General features: G+C 33.6%; 1 protein-coding gene across 50 annotated transcripts in view; it reads right to left on the bottom strand.

Annotated features, from left to right (window-relative positions):
- The window catches only part of RIMS2 (regulating synaptic membrane exocytosis 2), a 698,117-nt gene that overhangs the window by 78,320 nt on the left and 598,729 nt on the right, over positions 1–21,068 (bottom strand). For 30 of the 50 annotated variants that reach the window (XM_064384488.1, XM_064384526.1, XM_064384490.1 and 27 more), the window contains one exon: positions 17,242–17,483. The exons of the other annotated variants lie outside the window; for them this stretch is intronic. In XM_064384488.1, coding sequence (XP_064240558.1) covers positions 17,242–17,483 — 242 coding nt within the window. The remainder of the gene's footprint in view (positions 1–17,241; positions 17,484–21,068) is intronic. 50 annotated transcript variants of the gene reach the window in all.

Here is a 21,068-nt window from a genome sequence, read left to right as displayed (position 1 = left end):
CCTTTGATAAGAGCTGCAAAAAGAAAATAAAATACTAGGAATATACTTAACCAACGAGGTTAAAGATCTCTACAAGGAAAATTACAAAACAGTGCTGAAAGGAATCATAGATGATACAAACAAATTAAAACACATCCTATGCTCATGAATGGGTAGAATCAATATTGTGAAAATGACCATACTGCCCAAAGCAATCTACAGATTCAATGCAATTCTCATCAAAATACCATCATCATTCTTCACAGAGCTAGAAAAAAATCCTAAAATTCATATGGACACAAAAAAGAGACTGCATAGCCAAAGCAACACTAAGCAAAAAGAACAAATCTGGAGGCATCACATTATGCAATTTCAAATTATACTACAATGCTGTATTTACTAAAACAGCATGGTATTGGTGTAAAAATAGGCACATAAACCAATGGAACAGAATAGAGAATCCAGAAATATAGCCAAATACTTACAACCAAATGATCTTCAACAAAGCAAACAAAAACATAAATTGGAAAAAAAAAAAAACCCTATTCGGTAAATGATGCTGGAAAAACTGGCAAGACACATGTAGAAGAATAAAACTGGGTCCTTTTAACTTATACAAAACTCAGTGCAAGATGAATCAAATACTTAAATCTAAGGTCTGAAACCATAAAAACTCTAAAAGCCAACATTGGAAAAATTCTTCCAGACATTGGCTTAGGCAAAGAATTCATGACTAAAACTCCAAAAGCAAATGCAACAAAAACAAAGATAAATAGGTGGGACCTAGTTAAACTAAAAAGCTTCTGCACAGCACAAGAAACAATCAGCAGAGTAAATGACAACCTACAGAGTGGGAGAAAAATATTTGCAAACTATGCATCTCACAAAGGACTCATATCTGGAATCCACAAGGAGCTCAAACAAATCAGCAAGACAAAAACAAATAATCCCATCAAAAAGTGGTCGAAAACATAAATAGACAATTCCCAAAAAAGGATATACAAATAGCCGACAAGCATATGAAAAAATGCTCAACATCACTAATTATCAGAGAAATGCAAATTAAAACCACAATGAGATACCGGCTTACTCCTTCAAGAATGGCCATAATTAAAAAGTCAATAAACAATATATGTTGGCATAGATGTGGTGAAAGGAGAACACTTTTACACTGCTGGCGGGAATGTAAGTTAGTACAACCACTACAGAAAACAGTATGGAGATTACTTAAATAAATAAAAGTAGAATTACCATTTGATCCAGTAATCCCACTACTGGGTATCCACTCAAAGGAAAATAAGTCATTACATGAAAAAATCATATGCACATGTGTTTACATCAGCACAAATTGCAATTGCAAAGACACAAAACCAACCTAAGTGCCCATCAACTGGAGTAGATTACTGTGGCATATACACACCATGGAATACTGCTCAGCCATAAAAAAGAATGAAATAATGTCTTTTGCAGTAACTTGAATGGAACTGGAGGCCATCATTCTAAGTGAAGTAACTCAAGAATGGAAAACCTAATATTGTATGTTCTCACCTATAAGTGGGAGCTAAGCTATGAGGATGCAAAGGCATAAGAATGATATAATGGACTTTGGGGACTCATGAAAAAGGTTGGGATATATTTATGGTATATTTATATATAAATATAAATGTAGTTATAAATATAAAACCGTATAACTCTACCTTACATTTATAACTCTATCTCTTGTACTCTGTGCTTCAGGTCTTGAACACAGTTTTAGTTTCTAGAGTATGTTATACCATTTCTTCTTCCCTCTGGACACCCTTAGTGATTGTATTGTCCTGCGCTTTTAAAAATTAAATGGGTTCCAATTGCTTAAATAAAAAGTTTGGAAACCAATACTTTAGTCAAATGATCATTTGTCTTTCTCTGCTGCATACTATATGTTTTTCTGAATGTATTTCACACTTTTGAAGTTCTCTATGCTTGACATGCACTCCTATCTCATTTCATTGAAATGCGACTCATTCTTTGAAGTCTGGCTCAAATTAAAAACCTTCAAGAAGCCATCAAAATCCTGTTCCAGTGAGAAGTAATCTGGTAATCTTTCTGAAATCTTACAGCATTTTGTGCTACTGATAGGCTATCTAACACCTTTTCCCTAATAGATTTTAAGCTTTCTGAGAGGTCTATGATTTGTTTTACTTTTATGTAATTTGTGTAATTTTTAAGTCTTCCACAGTGCCTGTACAACACCCTTTTTCTTTATTAGAAACACAGTTAATCATAATTGAATAGATATTTAGAAATGTGTAATACTTAAAAAAATCAAAGTGCTTAGTGCTAATTTGGCATGCTGTTTAAAATTTTAAGCAATGTTTGAGTAAAATGGAATCTAAACTAACCTTAGTGTGTTTAAATGTTTCACTGAAAATAGGATAAAACTTAATGGGGACTATTTTAAGGAAAAAAGCAGTTTATAATAACCAAGGACAGATAAAGACTGATGGAACAATAATAAAGGACCAAAAAGATACAACAGATTAAAACTAAATGAATTTACATTGTCCTCTTATTCAAAACGAGGTACAGAGACAGCATAAGGTTTCATTGACACACACAAATATTCTTTTTATATGACATTTTACAATGTTTCCCAGCTTAAGTTTCTACACATTAAGATAAATTAAATGCAAAATAAATACACATCTAAGGAGTAAATCTAAAGAATAATAAATGTAATTAAAATGGTTAAAAACAGAAATAATCTAGCATGTAAAATCTGTGAGGAAATTTTATTGTGACTGAGACTGGATAACTCAGAACAAGAAGGCTAATTCCTATTTAAATAAAGTGTATTCAAATATATAATAAGGCAAATCACGTGGTCTTCATCACAATAAAACATAAAACAAAAAGATTTGACAGTTAGTGACATTAATTCTAGAACACAATTTAAAGACAGAATCCTGTATTGCTTTAAAATTCCAAATATACTGTACTGTATAATTTGGCAGAAAAGAATATTATACTTCCTTGAGAAAGGAAATAAACTCCAGTTTACCACTTCAGTTAGAAATAAGAAGTGAACTTTCAAACATATAGTCATATGTATTTGGTCATATGAAATGCCATATCATTTTTTAACTTTTATTTTAACTTCAGGGGTATATGTGCAGGTTTTGCAGGATTGTTACATAGGTAAATGTGTGTTATGGGGGTTGGTTGTACAGATTATTTCATCACCCAGGTATTAAGCCTAGTATCCATTAGTTACGTTTCCTGCATCTCTCCCTCCTCCAACTTCTGCCCTCAGACAGACTCAAGTGTGTGTTGTTCCCCGCTGTGTGTCCATGCGTTCTTATCGTTTATCTTCCACTTATAAATGGGAACATGTGGTATCTGGTTTTCTGTTCCTGCGTTTGTTTGCTAAGGATAATGGCCTCCAGCTCCATCCACATCCCTTAAAAGAACATGATCTTGTTCCTCTTTGTGGCTGCAAAGTATTCGATGGTGTACATGTACCACATTTCCTTTATCTAGCCTATCATTAATAGACATTTGGGTTGATTTCATGTGTTTGCTATTGTGAATAGTTGAAGTGGCATATCTTTCATTGTTTGTTAATTAAATTTAAGATTTTATTTTTAAAACGCACGTATTTTCACTTGCAAAAAAACATTTTTGTCCTTATTTTTGGAAAAAAACTTTCCAAATGAAATAAATCAAATGAATGCAGATTTCTTTCTTTCATTTTTTTTTTTTTTTGGACAGTCACTCTGCTGCCCAGGCTGGAGTGCAGTGGCACAATCTTGGCTCACTGCAACTTCCGCCTCCCTGGTTCAAGCAATTCTCCTGCCTCAGCCTCCTGAGTAGCTGGTATTACAGGTGCATGCCACCTTGCCTAGCTAACTTTTTGTATTTTTAATAGAAACGGGGTTTCACATGTTGATCAGGCTGGTCTCGAACTCCTGACCTCATGATCTGTCTGCTTTGGCCTCCCAAAGTGCTGGGGCAGATTTCTTAAATAGTCTCTCTGTTTTTATTTTTTTAAACAGGAATCTATTTTAACGTATTGAAGCAGAACTTTATCAAACTAGTGCTTCCAGTAAGATAATTTCACAACTGATTGGTTAAATCAAGAGGAATTCTGGCTGATAGCAAGTCAGAAAACTTTGATCATTTATCTTTCCTTTCATACAGATAGCTCTAATTCCAGGATAAAATGCCTGCTGGCAGTAGGAAGACGAAGACACAAAGAGAAAAGAAATTGAGATACTTCAAATGTCAATGGGATTGGAAAGGATTTGATAAAAGGTGGGTGACCACTGTTCCCCTACCTTTGGGAAAGGAGGATTTGGCTGAAAGGTGGTGAAGTAAAATTCCTTCGTACCTCAGTTGTGAGCACAGTGCCTTTCCTGGAGGCTCTCAGTGCTATTCCTTTTATTCTTTCTTGTATTTCTATATTACATTTCGCCTCACGATCAGTTTTCTCATCAGAACATTTCCCCATCTCAACTCATATTCTGTATCAGCGCTTATCCTACTCTCGCTTTCTAAGCAATTATGAGGTTTCAAGTAAAAAGCAATACATTTCTTACATTACAATATAAAAACCAAAACCACCCTTTGAAATCTTGGATGAAAAGCTGCAGAAATTACATTCTTATGTGAGCACGAAGCTTTAATGCCTAAGAGAAATACACTAGATTCCACTTTTCCACTGTATCAGTCCCAAGCATATCCTAGGTTACATTAGAAACCATTGCCTCTCTTCCTCATTGTATGTACAGTCTACAAATTCAGATCCTACACAGTTAAATTTAAATCAAAAGGTCATTTGTCTTTGTGGATAGAAAGATGAGCCATAGTAGGTTAGTATCCTCTACAATATACTCATATAACATTGGTACTTTTCATCAAGGCAAGCTTTGTAATGTTGACTAATTATTACTGTACTTATTTGTTAAGGCCTGTCTTTCCCACTGGAACAGAGATACCATAGGAGGAGGACGCCAGCTGGCATATACCAGGTTGTTTGTCACTTAGTGGAACTTCAATAAATATTTATTGAATAATAATATGATGTTATATTAAAAGTTTATACGATAGTGAATAATATAGTGTCAGTTAAAAAAAAAAACTTCATCCTAGAATAATGTTAGAAGAATTTGTCCACTTAGAGCAGCATCAAAAAGGGAAGATGGATTCACCTTAGTGTTTTTCATTCTATAAAGTCTGCAATGCCAGATAGTTTTCAAAGTCCAAGGGGGCAATGAGCCAACAGTCTTTATCTTTTCCCATATTCCTGCTATCATTGCTCCTAGTATCATTACTGCTTAACTGGAATTTTATTACATTTCTAGCAAATAATTGCAACTGTCTCTTTGGAAGTCTTTCTATTAGGTAACACAAACAGGACTCAATTGAGTAAATAGCATTTAGCAGCCCCATATACCTATTTTGAGTATATGGGGATTTCATTTAAAATGGGCTTAAAATTGCATTTCTGTTTATACTTTGCTGCTCAAAAACCTTAAGGCATTTACAAATTGTAATGAACTTAAAGACTTCTTTTTCTCGTATATATTTCTCAGCTCAGAATTAAATTCTTTATGGCTTATTTACAGTTACCAGGCCTTTACTGATTACTAACATGGGCAATGCTGTCGGCTATTTACATCTTAAAATATGTCCAGTTAAATTAAATAAAGCCTATACTAAATTAAAAGTACTTCCCTGAGGAATTTTTATTTTGAAAAGATTCTTCTTTTCAAAAAAAATTATAAAATATATTGTTAATCATAAAAATATATTGGTAGCAATAATGAGGTCATATAAAGAATACCAGCTTTAGAGATGTATCTGTCTGCATTTTATTTTTCTGATGTGTAAAGTATAATGATGATACTTACACCTCAAGTTGTGAAAATTAAACAACAAATTCATGCTATTGCTAATTATGTTTTTTGATGACTGATACATTTCTTTCTAAATTTTATATTAGAAAAAAGCTTAAATCTTAATAACTGGTGGGTGTTCTTTGGTAAAATAAGGTAAACTATGAAAATTAACGTTTATTTTTATTTGCATTGACTCCCGGAAAGTATATAGGATGTAAATAATAACCTCAAAAATACGTCTACATTATTTCTTGTATCTCCCCATCTTTCCATCTATTACTATCATTTCTGGTGGAAAGAATGGTCACCAAAGATGTCCAAGCACTGCATTCTGGGAATACGCTATATTACATGGCAAAAGGACCTTTTCAGATGTAATTAAGGTTATGAACCTTTAAATAGAGAGATTTTCCTAGATCATCTGAGTGGGCCCAATCTAATTACATAAGCCTTTAAAAGCATGGAATCTACTCTGACTAGAAGGCAGAAGGGATAAGGCAGAATGGATAGTCAGAAAGATTAAATACACAAGAAGGATTCAATGTGCCTTTGTTAGCTTGAAGATGAAGGAGGTCATGTGTCAAGGAAAATGGGAACCTAAGGTCCACAACCACAAGGAACTGAGCTCTGCCAACAACTGAATGACCTTGGAAATGGAGTCTTGCCTTGAGTCTTAAGATAAAATCTGAGCCTGGCTGACACCTTGATTTTGGTCTTGTGAGATACAGAGCAGAGAAGCCAGTAGAGCTCACCTAGTGTTAGGATGGCATGGTAAGTTTGCATTGTTTTAAGTTGCTAAGTTAATGATAATCTGTTAAGGCCTCAATAGAAAACTAACACGCCATAGATATGATGTCTTCATTTCTACTCTAATAAAAAAAATTGTCTCTTATTCTGAATCTCTAGTCTTTCTTATTGACAAAATCTTTCTAATTTATACTGTCATGACCCTGCTTCAAATTCTACAATAGCTCCCTATTGCCAATCCTACTTCAACCAACATTAAATCTGGCCCCAATCTCTATTGCTAGTCTCATTTATCACTATGTGTCAAATACTCTGTCTGCTCATACATAAGATACATTTCCATATCTGAGTCTAATATTTTTCATATCCAAAATGTTCAGGCCATATTTTCAGCACCTTCACAATTTAAACATTACCCATATTTCGAGGCTCGGATCAACTTGTACCCTGGCAACAATGCTGGAAGGAATCATTTCCACTGCTACATTAATGATAATATAATAATAATATTAATAACAGCTAAAATTATGTTAACAACAATAATAAGAGCTGCCATTTATTAGAAACTTAGTACATGTTGGGCAATGTTTTATATAAGTGCTCATACAACCTCATAAAGTAGGAAGATAGAGTCCATAATTTTTACCTCTGAGGAAATGGAGGTTCAGAGAAGTTGTTGCCCATGTGGCAGAGTTGGGACCTGAATTCAGGTCTGCTTGAACTCTTAAATTTATATTTTCTCCATTCTGCCACACTCCTTTACAGAATCTTGCTAATCCTCATCATGTTCTACCTTGTTTTATATTTACTCAAGCTGACAACTCATTTCCTCTAGTAGATTTTAAGATCCTTGAATATAGAAGCTATGAGATAGTGGGGACAAAGTTTTGTCAAGTCTTCCAAAGCATCCACTAAAATGATTCCTACAAATAGCGCAGTTGATAAAAAATGTTTATTTAATGAATAAATGTATGAATAATATTTGTGACTTAAGGAAATGATCAAAATACCATAATAATTCATTAGCAAACTATTAATAATTTGATTATGACTGCAACCTTCATGTTTGGAAAGGGATAATGCAAGATAGTTTGCATTTGTAGCTATAGATGTAAATATTCCTTAACAAAAGCTTTCAAGAGTTCTACTTATTTCCATAAACAATAATGAAACACTAGAATATGAGATGATAAATAAGGAACATTTGACATATATTCGTATGATCATTTATAGCTTCAAAATGTCAATGTATTAGTTTAATACCTTGAGGAATGCAGTTTTAAGTTATTTCTCTATAAGAGATTAAACTGTTATTCATTTGTTCGCTCATTTATTCATATGTGCATTCTAACAAATACTAAGCATTTTGTAGGTATCAACTATTATCTTTGGTACCAGAGATGTAAAAATGAATGAGATATAGCTCTTTCCTCAAGAAATTTATAGCCTGATGGGATTCAGACAAATACAAATAAGTTATGGGATTCAGACAAATACAAATAAGTTATAATGCGTGTTATTAATACACAGATGACTCTTTTTTTTTTCAGATGGAGTCTCACTCTGTTGTACAGGCTGGACTGCAGTGGCATGATCTCGGCTCACTGCACCCTCTGCCTACCAGGTTCCAGCAATCCTCCTGCCCCAGACTCCTGAGTAGCTGAGACTACAGGTGCCCGCCACCATGCCCAGCTAATTTTTATACTTTTGGTAGAGATGGGGTTTCACCATGTTGGCCAGGCTGGTCTCAAACTCCTGACCTCAGGTGATCCTCCTGCCTTGGCTTCCCAAAGTACTGGAATTACAGGTGTAAGCCACTGCACCCAGCCAGATGACTCTTAAGACTGAAAAAACCTGCTTAGAGTATTTTATTTTTAAAAAAGTTTTTTTTTTTTTAACTCAACAAAAAAATCCCTGAAACCTGATTAAGAAATGGACAAAGGTCTCCAACAAACAGTTGTCTAAGAAAATATACAGATGACCTATAAGCATATAAAAAGATGCTCAATATCACTAATCACTAGAAAAATGCAAATCCAAACCACAATGAGATACCACCCTCACATCCCACCCTCATACTCATTAGAATGGCTATTATCAGAACCACCCCCAAAAAACAAAAAACACTAAGTGTTGGTAAGGATGTGAAGAAACTGGAATTCTTGTGCATTACTGGTGGGAATATAAACTTGTAGAGCTGCTATGAAAACCAGTATGGCAGTTCCTCAAAAAACAAAAACGGAATTATCATATGATCTAGCAATTCCACTTCTGGGCATATCCCCAAAATAATTGGAAAGATGGCCTGTTAGAAATATCTGTACATCCATATTCATAGTAGCATTATTCACAGTAGCCAGAAGGTGAAGGAACCCAAGTGCCTAATGACAGATGAATGGATAAACAAAATGTGGTGTTTATACATGTATATATATACACAATGGAATATTATTCAGTGTTAAAAAAAGAAGCGCATTCTGATGAGTAGAAATATCTAGAACAGTCAAATTCACAAAGACAAAGTAAAATCGTGGTTACTAAGGACTGGGAAGAGGGGAGAATGAAGAGTTATTGCTTAATGGATACGTAGTTTAAGTTTTGCAACTGAAAAAGTTGTGGAGATAAGAGTGGTGATGGTTGTACAAAATATTGAACACATTTAATAACACTTAACTGTACATTTAAAATGGTTAACAGGTAGACTTTATGTTATATGTATTTTACCACAATTAAAAGTATTTTTAAAATATGTGTTTTAGAAGAAAAAATATGAAATCCAATTCAAATTTAAGAAATGCTAAATTAGTTTCCATGAGCAATAAAATTGCTATCTTTCTTAGCTACGTGCTGAGTCTACCTTGCTATATAAGTACCTTAACACAATTCATGATATATTAACACCAGCTTTCACTTACAGGAAATGTTTTGTTTACCTCATCTACAATACTTGAATCATTTGAAATTAGTAAATAACATGTAGTAGCATAACTCAATATTTTTAAATAATGAGTGATAGTATTACAAGGGATAAAACATTATTATAATTTTAAGGCAACAAATATGCCTAAATTTAGTGGTAAAGGCACATTGTTTGTTACAATCCTGTGTTAACATGCCACAGCTTATAGGGGTAGTTTGAGATTTGTGATGATGTGAAAAGATAATACTATTACTTAATATCTCTTTTATTATTACTTAGTTGTTTCCATATATATTATTGTATTTAATGTATGCTTGTGTATTTTTAATGGTGTATACATCAAGACACTTTCTGTATGCCTGGTCTGAATGCTGTCCAAAGAAATAAGCATTAGGAAGATGGATCCAGGATTATGGAGAGTTGGCCAGCAATTGTGTTTCTCTGTTTCTTTAGCAAACATTCACTTAGAGCTATTATATACTATGTCAGTAGTTTTAAATCTCTAAAAATCTCACTTCCATTTCTGTAAAAAGTTGTGCATAAATGGTACACATATTCTACTATTCTTTTATAATGCACAAAACATATATAAATATTTTAAAAGATGATTAAAATTAAATAAATATTTGCAAATAATTATTTTAAATAATAAAATGTCATGCTCTCAGAAAAAATGTTTGAAATAAAATGCTTTATAATTTCTGAAAACAGTGGTTTAATGCTATATGGCAATATTAGAATATAGTTTGCTTATCAAACCTGTTTGCTCTTTTTCCTAGGCACTCTCTAAGACTATATTTCCCAAGGTCCCATTTTCCAGCATCAGCCCTGTGACTGAGCAGCCAATGGAACAGAAGCAGAAGTGATGTTACCATTTCCAATTCTAGTCCATAAAAACTTCCCATATACTGGCTGAAGAGAGAGGGCTCTAAGGCCTTAGAAGAGGGAAAACCCACAAAATGAAAAAAGTCTTGAGCCCTAGATGACTACAAGAAAGGCCACTGCCTACTGGGAATATCTATATTGGACTGATATTTGATCAGTAAATAAACTTTTGGATTAAGTTTTCTGGGTTTGTACATATTACATCAGGTAATGTATGTTAGGTAATAAATACAGCATTTTGAAGATTTACTTCCAAATTTAGTTTTCTCATATTTGGTTTTAATTATGTCATAGTTGAAAATGAAACTTCACAAACACACACCATAGACTATGTAAAGTATAAACCTAGGGTAAGGTTTAGTGTTAATAATAGCAGGTGTAAATCTGTATTTTATTAATCTTTTTGATAATTTAGAATGTTTTGGTAAACTTCGTGTCAGATCTTAAAGTGTCAGATTGTCTTTATTGGAGGCTGACAGAAAGCTTGATTAGGAGTAGAAGTTGTGAACTTGGTATTATATTCAAACCACAGTTTCAACGAAGAATCTTTTTCAGCCACTTCCCTATTTTCTCATTATTATTTTAGTTAAAACCAACACCTCCAGAAAGGCATGAGACCATCTGACATTAAGACTGAGAATACCAGGGAAAGCCATATATTAAATATTTGTAAAGTTTAATTTCTTTTTTGTTTTTTAGATTAAAAAAATAAAAGTAAGTTATACCATTTCTTTCCATTCCCCAGGGAAGTGAATCATGTAGCCTCATGGAGTTCATGGGCCTTTCATTAAGGATCATCATATATGATACGATACCAGACAATGAGAAGGATAAACTAAACAAGAAAAACAGTTTAGGCAAGAGATAGACAAATAAATGATTACAGTTGCTAAATGTTATAACAAGAATTACTTTAAAGTACTGTGTGAGCTTATAAATTATTACAAGATGAAAACAGCATAGATGCCTGAGTGACCACAGACCACAACAAATGATCCCCACAAAGATCCCCACTGGATCCAAAGCTCTCTCATCTAGTCAATTGTTCCCTCAAGTAAGTTCCTCTTATTGAAAAATAAAGCTCTTTGATTCTCTCTCCCCCAGTTATAATCTTATTTCAAAATTTCTATTTCTAATTTATTTTTTAAAATCCTAGAAAGAATTGTCTTTATCTGTGCTGTCCAGTAAAGTAATTACTAGTCACATGTACCTATTTAAATTTAAAATAATTTAATTAAAAACAAAATAATTAAAAATCCAGTTAACTTAGTTACACTAACCACATTTCAATTGTTCAATGGCCACATGTAACTAGTGCTACCATATTGTACAGGACAGTGCAGATATAGGACATTGCCATCACTGCCAAAAGTTCTATTGGACAGTGCTAGACTGTAATAGGAAAATTAAAAGTGAAATCTCCGGATCCAGATTGTCTGGATTCAAATTCCAACATCTACCATGACATTAGCTGGGTAAATTTGGGGAATTTATTTCTTGTCTCCCTACTTTTTTTTCCCCCATCTATTAAATGGGGATAATAACTCATTCCTCCTTCATAACTTTGTTGTGAGGTTTAAATGATTTACATGTAAATGCTCTGAACTGTGGCTAGCACATCGTAAATGTTCAAAAAGTATTAGGTGTTCATATTTTTATTGTCACTGACTCTAACTCACCTCTTCATTTTCTTCACATGCTCCCATCAGCCTTTGTCCACCACTGCAAGGTTAGTCAAGGTTTAACAAATTTCTCCATCTTGCCAAATCCACTGGCAAATTATCAGTCTTCATCTTATTTGACCTGCCAAAGCCCCTGACATAGTTGATCATTTCCCACTTCTTAAAATATTTTCTTCATTTGGTTTCTAAGATATCTTCTTTAAATTTTTCCTTTAATGGTTGTTTTCTCTTAAGTCTCTGATGAATTTTCTTCTTCTTCCTGACTTCTAAATGGTAGAATGTTTTAAGGCTCAGTCATTAGCTTTCTCCTTGATTCAACTTACCATAAATAATCTTATCCAGTTCCATGGCTTCAAATGCTACCTGCAGATTACTCCTAAATTACATTCTTAGCGTTGATCTACTGGGCTCTGGATTCATCTATGCAATTTATCATGTAACAACTGGACTTAGATGTCTAATGGACATCTCAAAATCAAAATCATGTCTAAAACAGAACTCTTGATTCCCCCATGAGGCTGAATTGACTACTGATGTATCTACCACGTGATTTTTAAATTTTCAATGCATTTTTCATACATTTAAAAATATTATCTTTATAGATATGCTGTTAGAATTGCACGTGTCAATTCCACCAGTCAGACAAGCATACTACGACTCAGATCTGCTGAGTAGGTTTTTAAAGAGTCCATATTTAACATATAACCCAGAGTAAGCAATAGAATTAAAGTCTCCTTATTCCCTCTACATGCTCTCTACTAGGTTATGATGCCTATCAAGTCATATTTAATTCTTTAGAAATGGCGATTTAAAAGAAGAGTTTCCAATTAACAGGCAATGGAACATACAAATAGTGTGATGGAAGAGATATATAACTTAGTCACTATGTGTGTTGGTCGACATACCTTTATAAAGGTTTCTCCTTTACCAATTATTATTAACATATAATTAGCGATATCATCCAGAATCATTTCACTATTCTTTAGGAAGACCCCATTTTGCTGAGTTTCTACTCCTCAGAAGGCAGGTAAGTGGTCTTGTCTGATCTTGAAATCCATGGTGGTACAATGATATTTATATTTACCATAGTAAATACCATCTCAAAAAATAGAAATCATTATGATATATCATTCATCACATGATAACTCTTTAACTTAATTACATATAGATCTTCACATAGAGACCAGGAAAATCAAGGGAATACTAAATACAAACATACTAGCTGAAAACACACATAGAATATCTTTGTTTTAGGCAAGTTACTCAATACATCTTATATATTTATGTCTGAAGAAAGAAGCTATTATAAGATCCAGCATTAGAAAACTAGTTCATTACTATAATTACTTTTGATAATTTAATATCTAAGCTACTAGATCATGCTGAAATATTTAAATTTGAAGATTTGTTTCAAATGCTTTTGGAGCTTATGATTCCATTTTTTTCTTAAGAAAATAAAGCACAATAAAAACCTTATTTTAAACACATATACATATACACACAAATATGGAACTCAGAAACCCATTGAAAGTTTGGAGGCCAGTAATTGTAAAACTCTCTGTTGGCAATGCTACAGTTAAATTTGGGCTTTAAAATAAGAGATAATCTGAATTCTATTGTCAGCAGGTCAACTCTATTAGGTGAGTAGATATGAATAACTGCAAGTTTTAAGAATGATTAAAAATTTAACCATTATAATGTCACTGAATAGTAATGAAGACAATGACAAAGAGACTATCACTTTGCTATGTAATATATAGGAAGGAACTTTATGATTTAACAAGAAACAAGACTACATTTCTTAAATCTGCCAACATCACAATGTTTTTGAGATAAAAACCTGTAACTACTCATACATGAAAACCAAATTTGTGTTGTTGTAGAATCTAAATGTATGGTCAACAGATCTATAATTTTGTAATACAAATGCTGTCAAAGAAAGATATATGGGATTAGTTATGCCAAAAATGTAAAGACATGAAATTGATCATTGAGAAATACTGACCCTTCTATTTTTAAATTATTCTACACTCTTAACTTCTGTGATACGATCCTCTCAGTGTTTTGGGTTTTTCTTTGTGATTGTTCCTTTATCTTCTTCTTGGGTTCTTCCTCTGCTCCATTCTAAAATGCTCATCTGCTCTTTTATCTGTAGCATTCTTCTTGGGCAATTTCAGCCATGTTCATGAGTTTAGGTATTACCTAAACTTTATGATTCCTCAGATTTATGTCCCTGGTCCTAACATTAGCTTCAAAAGTGTTTATTTAAATGTTCTAGATATTTCTACTTGGAAATTTTTACAGGTATCACAAATTCAAAATGTCCTAATTCAAAGACTCATCCCTCTTCTTTCCTTCTTTCCCCATCACTCCTCTTTTTTTGTGGGGAGGGGGAACAGAGTCTCACTCTGTCACCCAGGCTGAGGGCAGCAGCTGATCTCAGCTCACTGTAACCTCCGCCTCCTGGGTTCAAGTGATTCTCATGCCTCAGCCTCCAGAGTAGCTGGGACTACAGGCATGAGTCATCATGTGGGACTCTCTTTTGTATTTTTTGTAGAGATGGGGTTTCGCCATGTTGCCCCGGCTGGTCTTGAACTCCTGACCTCAAGTCATCTGCCTGCCTTGGCCTCCAAAAGTACTGGGATTACAGGCATCAGTCACTGTGCCCAAACCACTCCTCTTATACTTCCAATATCCATTAATAGCACTATCAACCACCCAGTGATGCAAGTCAGAAATATGGGTGTCATTTTAGAATTTTCTCTCCTTCACCTCCTCATACCCAATCAGTCACTTAATCAGGTAACTGACTACTAATTTTGCTCTTTAAAAATTTCCTTAATCTATTATCCCCTCTCTATATTATAACTGGCTTAGTTCAGGGTCTTATCTCTTGTCTGAATTATTGTACTTCTCTGTTAATTCATCCTTAAATGCTCTTTACCAGGTGTGGACTTAAGTTTACTTCTTTATTATAGCCCCACTAGAATATAAGCTCCAAGAGAAGAAGGATTTCTATCTTCTGTTTTCTTTAGGATAGCCCCTGGCAAATGATAGGTACTCAAAAATTGTTACATAAACAAATGGCAGCCTGAAAGGCCTAAAAGCTATACATAAAGTACATACAAATATGACCATATCAATCCTCTACTGAGAACCTTTTGAAATTTCCTATCATCTATAATTATGATCTGAGACGCACTATGACCTGGTCCCTATTTATCTACTAGCCTCATCTCTAGCTACTCAGTCCAATATTTTATGTTAAAATTATGTAACTGCTTCTCATTCCTGCACATATCATGTATCTATGCCTTGTTTCTTATGATTTCTATCTAGAACACCTTTCTAATTGTCTTTTACCTAGGTATCAGCCACTCAAGTCACTGAGATGATACCATTGATTAGGTATCATCTCCAGGAATTCATTCCTGGAATTTCAGGTTGAGTCGAGTGGCCTTCCTCTGAGCATCCAGTGTACCTTCTACGTAATTCTAGATTCATCACTGACATATAACCTTGAAGCAATCTGTTTAAGTATATGTCCTCTATTATACTGTAAGCAACTTGGGTTATAAATGATTTCTTATTCATCTTTTTTTGTCATGTGTCTGACACATGGTAAGTGCTCAATATTTATTTTAAAAAAACCCTGAGTGAATGGAATTAATTATCTGACACATGGTAAGTGCTCAAAATTTATTTTAAAAAATCCCTGAGTGAATGGAATTAATTAGTTTCATATATTTTCTAACTTGTAGTCTTATTAATGCATTTTAGATTCCTAATTTTTAAAAAATTAGATTTTATTTTTTAGAGAAGTTTTAGATTTACAGATGTTTGTAAGTTTTAAAGAAAAAAATGCAATAAAGTTCTATTAGAGAAGTATAGAAAACCCCTCAATTTCAAAAGGCCAACAAATATCATATTAGCACAGCTTAGTTAATTATGTATACATATTAACAATTTTAAAAATCATTAAAATATGATCTGCCTGTCCACTGTCCATGAATTAAACTTCATTTATATATTAAAATGCAAAATAATATTTTAAAACACCAAATGAAAAATTCTATAACAGAAATCAGATTAAATATCTTTACAACCAGAATATAAAAAATATCAGCGAATTATTTCAATATAATATTATTAAATAAGACTAAATTCCCAGAATGACAGTTACAATTTATAAAAATCAAGATTAGCCGGGTCCAGGAATTAATGTAACCTTAAATTATTTTATGCTGTAGATTTATATCTGAATTCTATGTACAAAACCCTAGTAGTCAAACTTAAATTAGATTTAATCCAGTTGCCTATAATTTATTTTGCTATAAAAGAAACACCATATTACATGCTTTTGTTTGTTAAGTAGAAGATACGCTATTATTTCCAAGATACCAAGGATTTAATGTTTAATTATCAACACCCATTTGAAAAAAGACATTGCTTTGATTCACAAATTTCTTAATTGCTAACAGTGGCTTTTCTCAGTAGGAGTGTTGTATATAATTTATTTTTGCAGATGTGATTTAGCAACTGAATTTTAAAGTAGCAAAGCTTGGAATATCTTCACTGTCAGCAGAAAATTCCTCCATTCCTGCTGCTGGAGAATATTGCTGTTTGAAGTTTTAACACGGAAATAAAAATTGCAGTGAGAAAACTGATAACTACTGGTAAATGTGGCTTACAAACTGAAAAGGAAGTTGTGTTGTCAGCAATATGAGAACTGTATTATTCACACAAAATATGAAGAGTCATCTTCACAGTAACTTGCTGGGAACGGAAATGAATGTAGCTGGTTCCAGCTTGAGGAACCTAAAGAAAAGCAAATATCCCACATTTCAGAGTATCTTTACAAAGGATCAGCAACTGGCAATTGGGTGTCACAGTGTAACTCCTCCCTGAGGAGGAAAGACATTATCTATATTTTAAGAAGAGTAGTCAAGGTTCACTTTGAAGCAGGCTCATTGATCACTGGAAAAAACATCATTGTTGATTTCAGAAAGGTTAACTAGTTTAAAATGCCCTTTCCCTCTGGAACATGTCACCATCCACATATTACTGCAATAAAATGAGTAAGAGAAAAGAAAAATATCTTGTAATAACAATTCAAACACGAAGTTAAAAGTAACATTAAAATTCCTACCCGTTTGGCTGAGCTGAGAAGCGCTGCGACTTTTCCGTGAGAGACCAACAATAGCTACCATTTTGGCCCCAATGCTAGAGCGCCGCTTTTTGCTGCTGGTGCCCAAGGCGCCCACTGCAGTGTCAGACTGGCTGCCATCATTCTTCTCCAGCGAGCACATGTCTCCACTGATGCTGGTGCTTTTTGTCATGTTCTTCCCTGATATGCCCATTTGTCTGCTTTGCATTTTGGATGTAAAGACACTGTCAGCCGATGGATCATTAAAAGTAAGGACAAGAGTAAAAAGGAAAAGACAGAAAATGCATTTTAGATGAAACATTTGGAGTATAATTAAATTATATTATCTATGGAACACATTTTTAGGATTTGAAAACTTTCAAATACCATGGTCTTGATTGTGCTTTGCTACTCTGGGCCAACCTTAGAGCAAATACGCAAAATCAGACTTACGATTTTATTTCTGCTGTCAAAGACAAGGTACAAATTCATATGATCACAGGAAAAAAAATTCATGAAAAATCAGTGGGTTCATTTAAGAGACTATGCCATCCTGTAAGTGGAAATATGCTTTTAGGGAGCCATACAACATAAGGGAGAAGTTTATAAAAACATTCTTATTTACTTTATTGTTGCCTTCAAAAAGAAATTTGACAAGTGGGAAAATTTTACCAAAAAAATAAAATAAAATAAATAAATAAAGGCCAATAATATAGTATCCATTGCAAGAGTGGCCCTGTAAGTTTTTTCATAAGGTTTGTCTAATAATGGTTAAATTTTCTCAAAAAGGCTTGCTATTTTCATTAGCTTTGAATTAAAAATACTTTATTTCACTTTACTTAATTTAATCATTACTGATACAAATCTATATTACAAAAATAAAGAAGAAAGATTTCCTTCTTGCATTCTTTTGAAAGAAAGAAAAATCATTATCAGTTTTCCAGACAGTGTACCAGAAAGCAATCAATGAATCACTGAGGCATGTGAGCTGATTAATTGTCTACTACAAGACTAATACTGCAACTGGGAGTAATTAAAGAAATTACTCTGGATTTTTCCATGATTTCTGGGGTATGGTAGGAAGTAGATTAGAAAGTGAAGAATCTGGAATCAGGCTATCCAGCTAGGCACCATAAACCTAGGCGGAATATGAGGCAAGCAGTCTGTTTTGCAGGAATGAAAAGACTTATTTACATGTCAAGTTTTGTTTCAGTATTAGAAAGTCATGGTTGCTGCTTTATTTTGGTTCTGATAATGAATGTTTAACAGATAAAATAATAAAAAAGAATAAAAATGAAGAAACAAATATCTATAAACATTATTTAAAGGATGAGAATTAGAAAACTAACTGATTGAGGTGAATTCTTATATCTAATTCAATATCTTAGTCTTTCAGGAAAAAAAGAATGTGTTTTCTATCCTAGAGTAAAATCTGGTTAAAGGCTAGGACCATGTATCAATTTTATTAACCTATGAACTATCTTCTCCAAGTATTTAAGAAGGAAAAGACCCAGTGTGAAATTTAAAAATATATATATAGTGAAGTATACTATTATATTCCTCACATCCATTTTAAGAAAAAATGAGGCATACATAGGCAGAAACAAAACAGAGAGAGAGAGAGAGAGAGAAAGTGTGTGTGTGTGTGTGTGTGAGAGAGAGAGAGAGAGAGAGTTGTGAGTGTGTGTGAGAGAGAGAGACAGAGAGAGAGAGAAAAGGTGAGAGGGAGAGAGAGGCTACAGAGAGAGAGAGAGAGAGAGAGAGAAACAGCATATGTTTCTATAATATCCTGAACTTATAATTTTCAAGCTTATTTGATTTTGATAAAAAGTAAAAAGAAAAGGCTTGTTATAGCTTAAAAGGGCCAAAGTTTAATAGAAACTAAGGCTTTAAATACAACATATGTTCCATAGTCAGAATAACCTAGTGTTTCTGTTATATAGCAATTTTTGGGCAGGCAGAATAGCTTACGCCTGAATCCTAGCACTTAGGGAGGCTGAGGCAAGATGACTGCTTAAGACCAGGAGTTTGATACCAGCCTGGGCAACATGTGAAACCCACACCTCTAAAAAAAATGCCTGTAGTCCCAGCTACTTGGGAGGCACAGGTGGGAGGATCACCTGAGCCCAAAAGGTTGGGGTTGAAGTGAGCCGAGATCGTGCCAGTGCTTTCCAGCCTGGAAGACAGAGTGAGATCCTGTCTCAGAAAAAAGAAAAAAAAATTTCATTCAAAACATATACTTTTCTAAAGAACCACCGAATCTACTAATTACCAAGGAAGTCGAAGATACTCTCACAAAATTGTATCTTGTGATTTTTGCATTTTAATTTTTATGTTTGAACATCAAGGCCATAAAGAACTTGACCAAAATCAAATAAGATACTATAATAAAATACTAACTAGAAGTGATACATCATTTTGTAGATAAATAATATTTTCGGTTTGAAACAAGTGCACTTCTCTTCAACCTAACAGCTTTAATAATGCATTATTTACAAAAGGAGTTATTTATTTTTATTCATTTGGTTTTTAGAGACAGTGTCTTGTTCTGTCACCCAGGCTAGGGCACAGTGGCATAATTATAGCTCACTGTTACCTCGAACCCCTGGGCTCAAGTGATTTTCCCACTTTAGCTTCCTAAGTAGCTAGGACCACACCGCATGCCAGCACACCTGGCTACATTTTTTGTGTGTGTGTGGAGAGACAGAGTCTCATTGTGTTGCCCAGGCTGGTCTCAACTCCTGGACTCAAGTGATCCTCTCTTCTGGGCCTCCCAAAGTGCCGGGATAACAGGTGTGAGCCACCAAACCAGGCCCAAAAGGGGTTATTAAGAGTTTTATAAGATGGGTACTCTTTTTATTTCCTTGAATCTTAGAGATCACCAGCGACGAGTTTATGAATAGTAGTGCTAGAGTGGTGTGTTTTGATGAAAGATTGCAGCTAGGGTTTCTTTTCTTTCTTTACTGGACATCATCTAAAACTATAAGCAAAAAATGTTGCAAGGAAACAAGCTACCAAAATTTTTAAAGTTTTGAGACTCTTGATTTATGAAATACTTTGTTGTAAAGAATTTGTAGTTATGGCCAATATTTTTAAATGCTCAATGTAGTTAGGAAAAGACTCATTACATTAGCAATTACTTTAAAAGAGAAATTGTATAAGGGTTTAGAAATATAGTATATTCCAATACTTTTAGTAGGGGTCTCAGTGACAGGTTTCTAAAGAGCAACTTGGCAATATATGTCAAAAGCTTAAAAAAAAAATAAGCCTACTCTTTAACCTAGCAATTCTACCTTAGAATTTATCATAAGGAAAAACTTAGCAATGTGTACAGATTTAGCTATAATGATATTTATTGCACAACTGATTATAATAGCAAAAACAAAACAAAATAAAAACACAAGGAAAAACCCACAAATGTCCAACAATAGTGGGTGTTTAAATAAATTATGTTTATCAATAAAAGAGAAGGTACTTGAAAATGCTGTTATATATAAATGTTTATGGACATAAAATATATTCTTGGTGGGGCTGGGGGTGGGGAGGCAGAAGCAGATATTTGTAACTCAGCTTTGGGTGACATATGTATCAAATATGAATTTACCTTACTACTAGGGGACATGGGCAAATTCAAATCCCAGAGGTTTTCCAGTGACAGAAATCTAAAAATAGTTGTATAAAATGAAAGAAATATTTTGTGCTAAACTAAGTAATTTGAGAAGACTAGATCCATGAGATGATATAGCAGTTATCTGCACAAAAGGACAATGAAGAGAATATGAAGAAAAATAAAATTATGTGTTCAGAAAAATTATGTTTTTAGGAGAAAA

This window comes from Aotus nancymaae, unplaced genomic scaffold (genome assembly GCF_030222135.1).
Source record: "Aotus nancymaae isolate 86718 unplaced genomic scaffold, 86718_ANA_hifiasm-v0.15.2.pri h1tg000036l, whole genome shotgun sequence".
Lineage (NCBI taxonomy): Eukaryota > Metazoa > Chordata > Mammalia > Primates > Aotidae > Aotus > Aotus nancymaae.
Note: the sequence above shows the minus strand (reverse complement) of the source record. Positions and strands in the feature narration are given on the sequence as shown.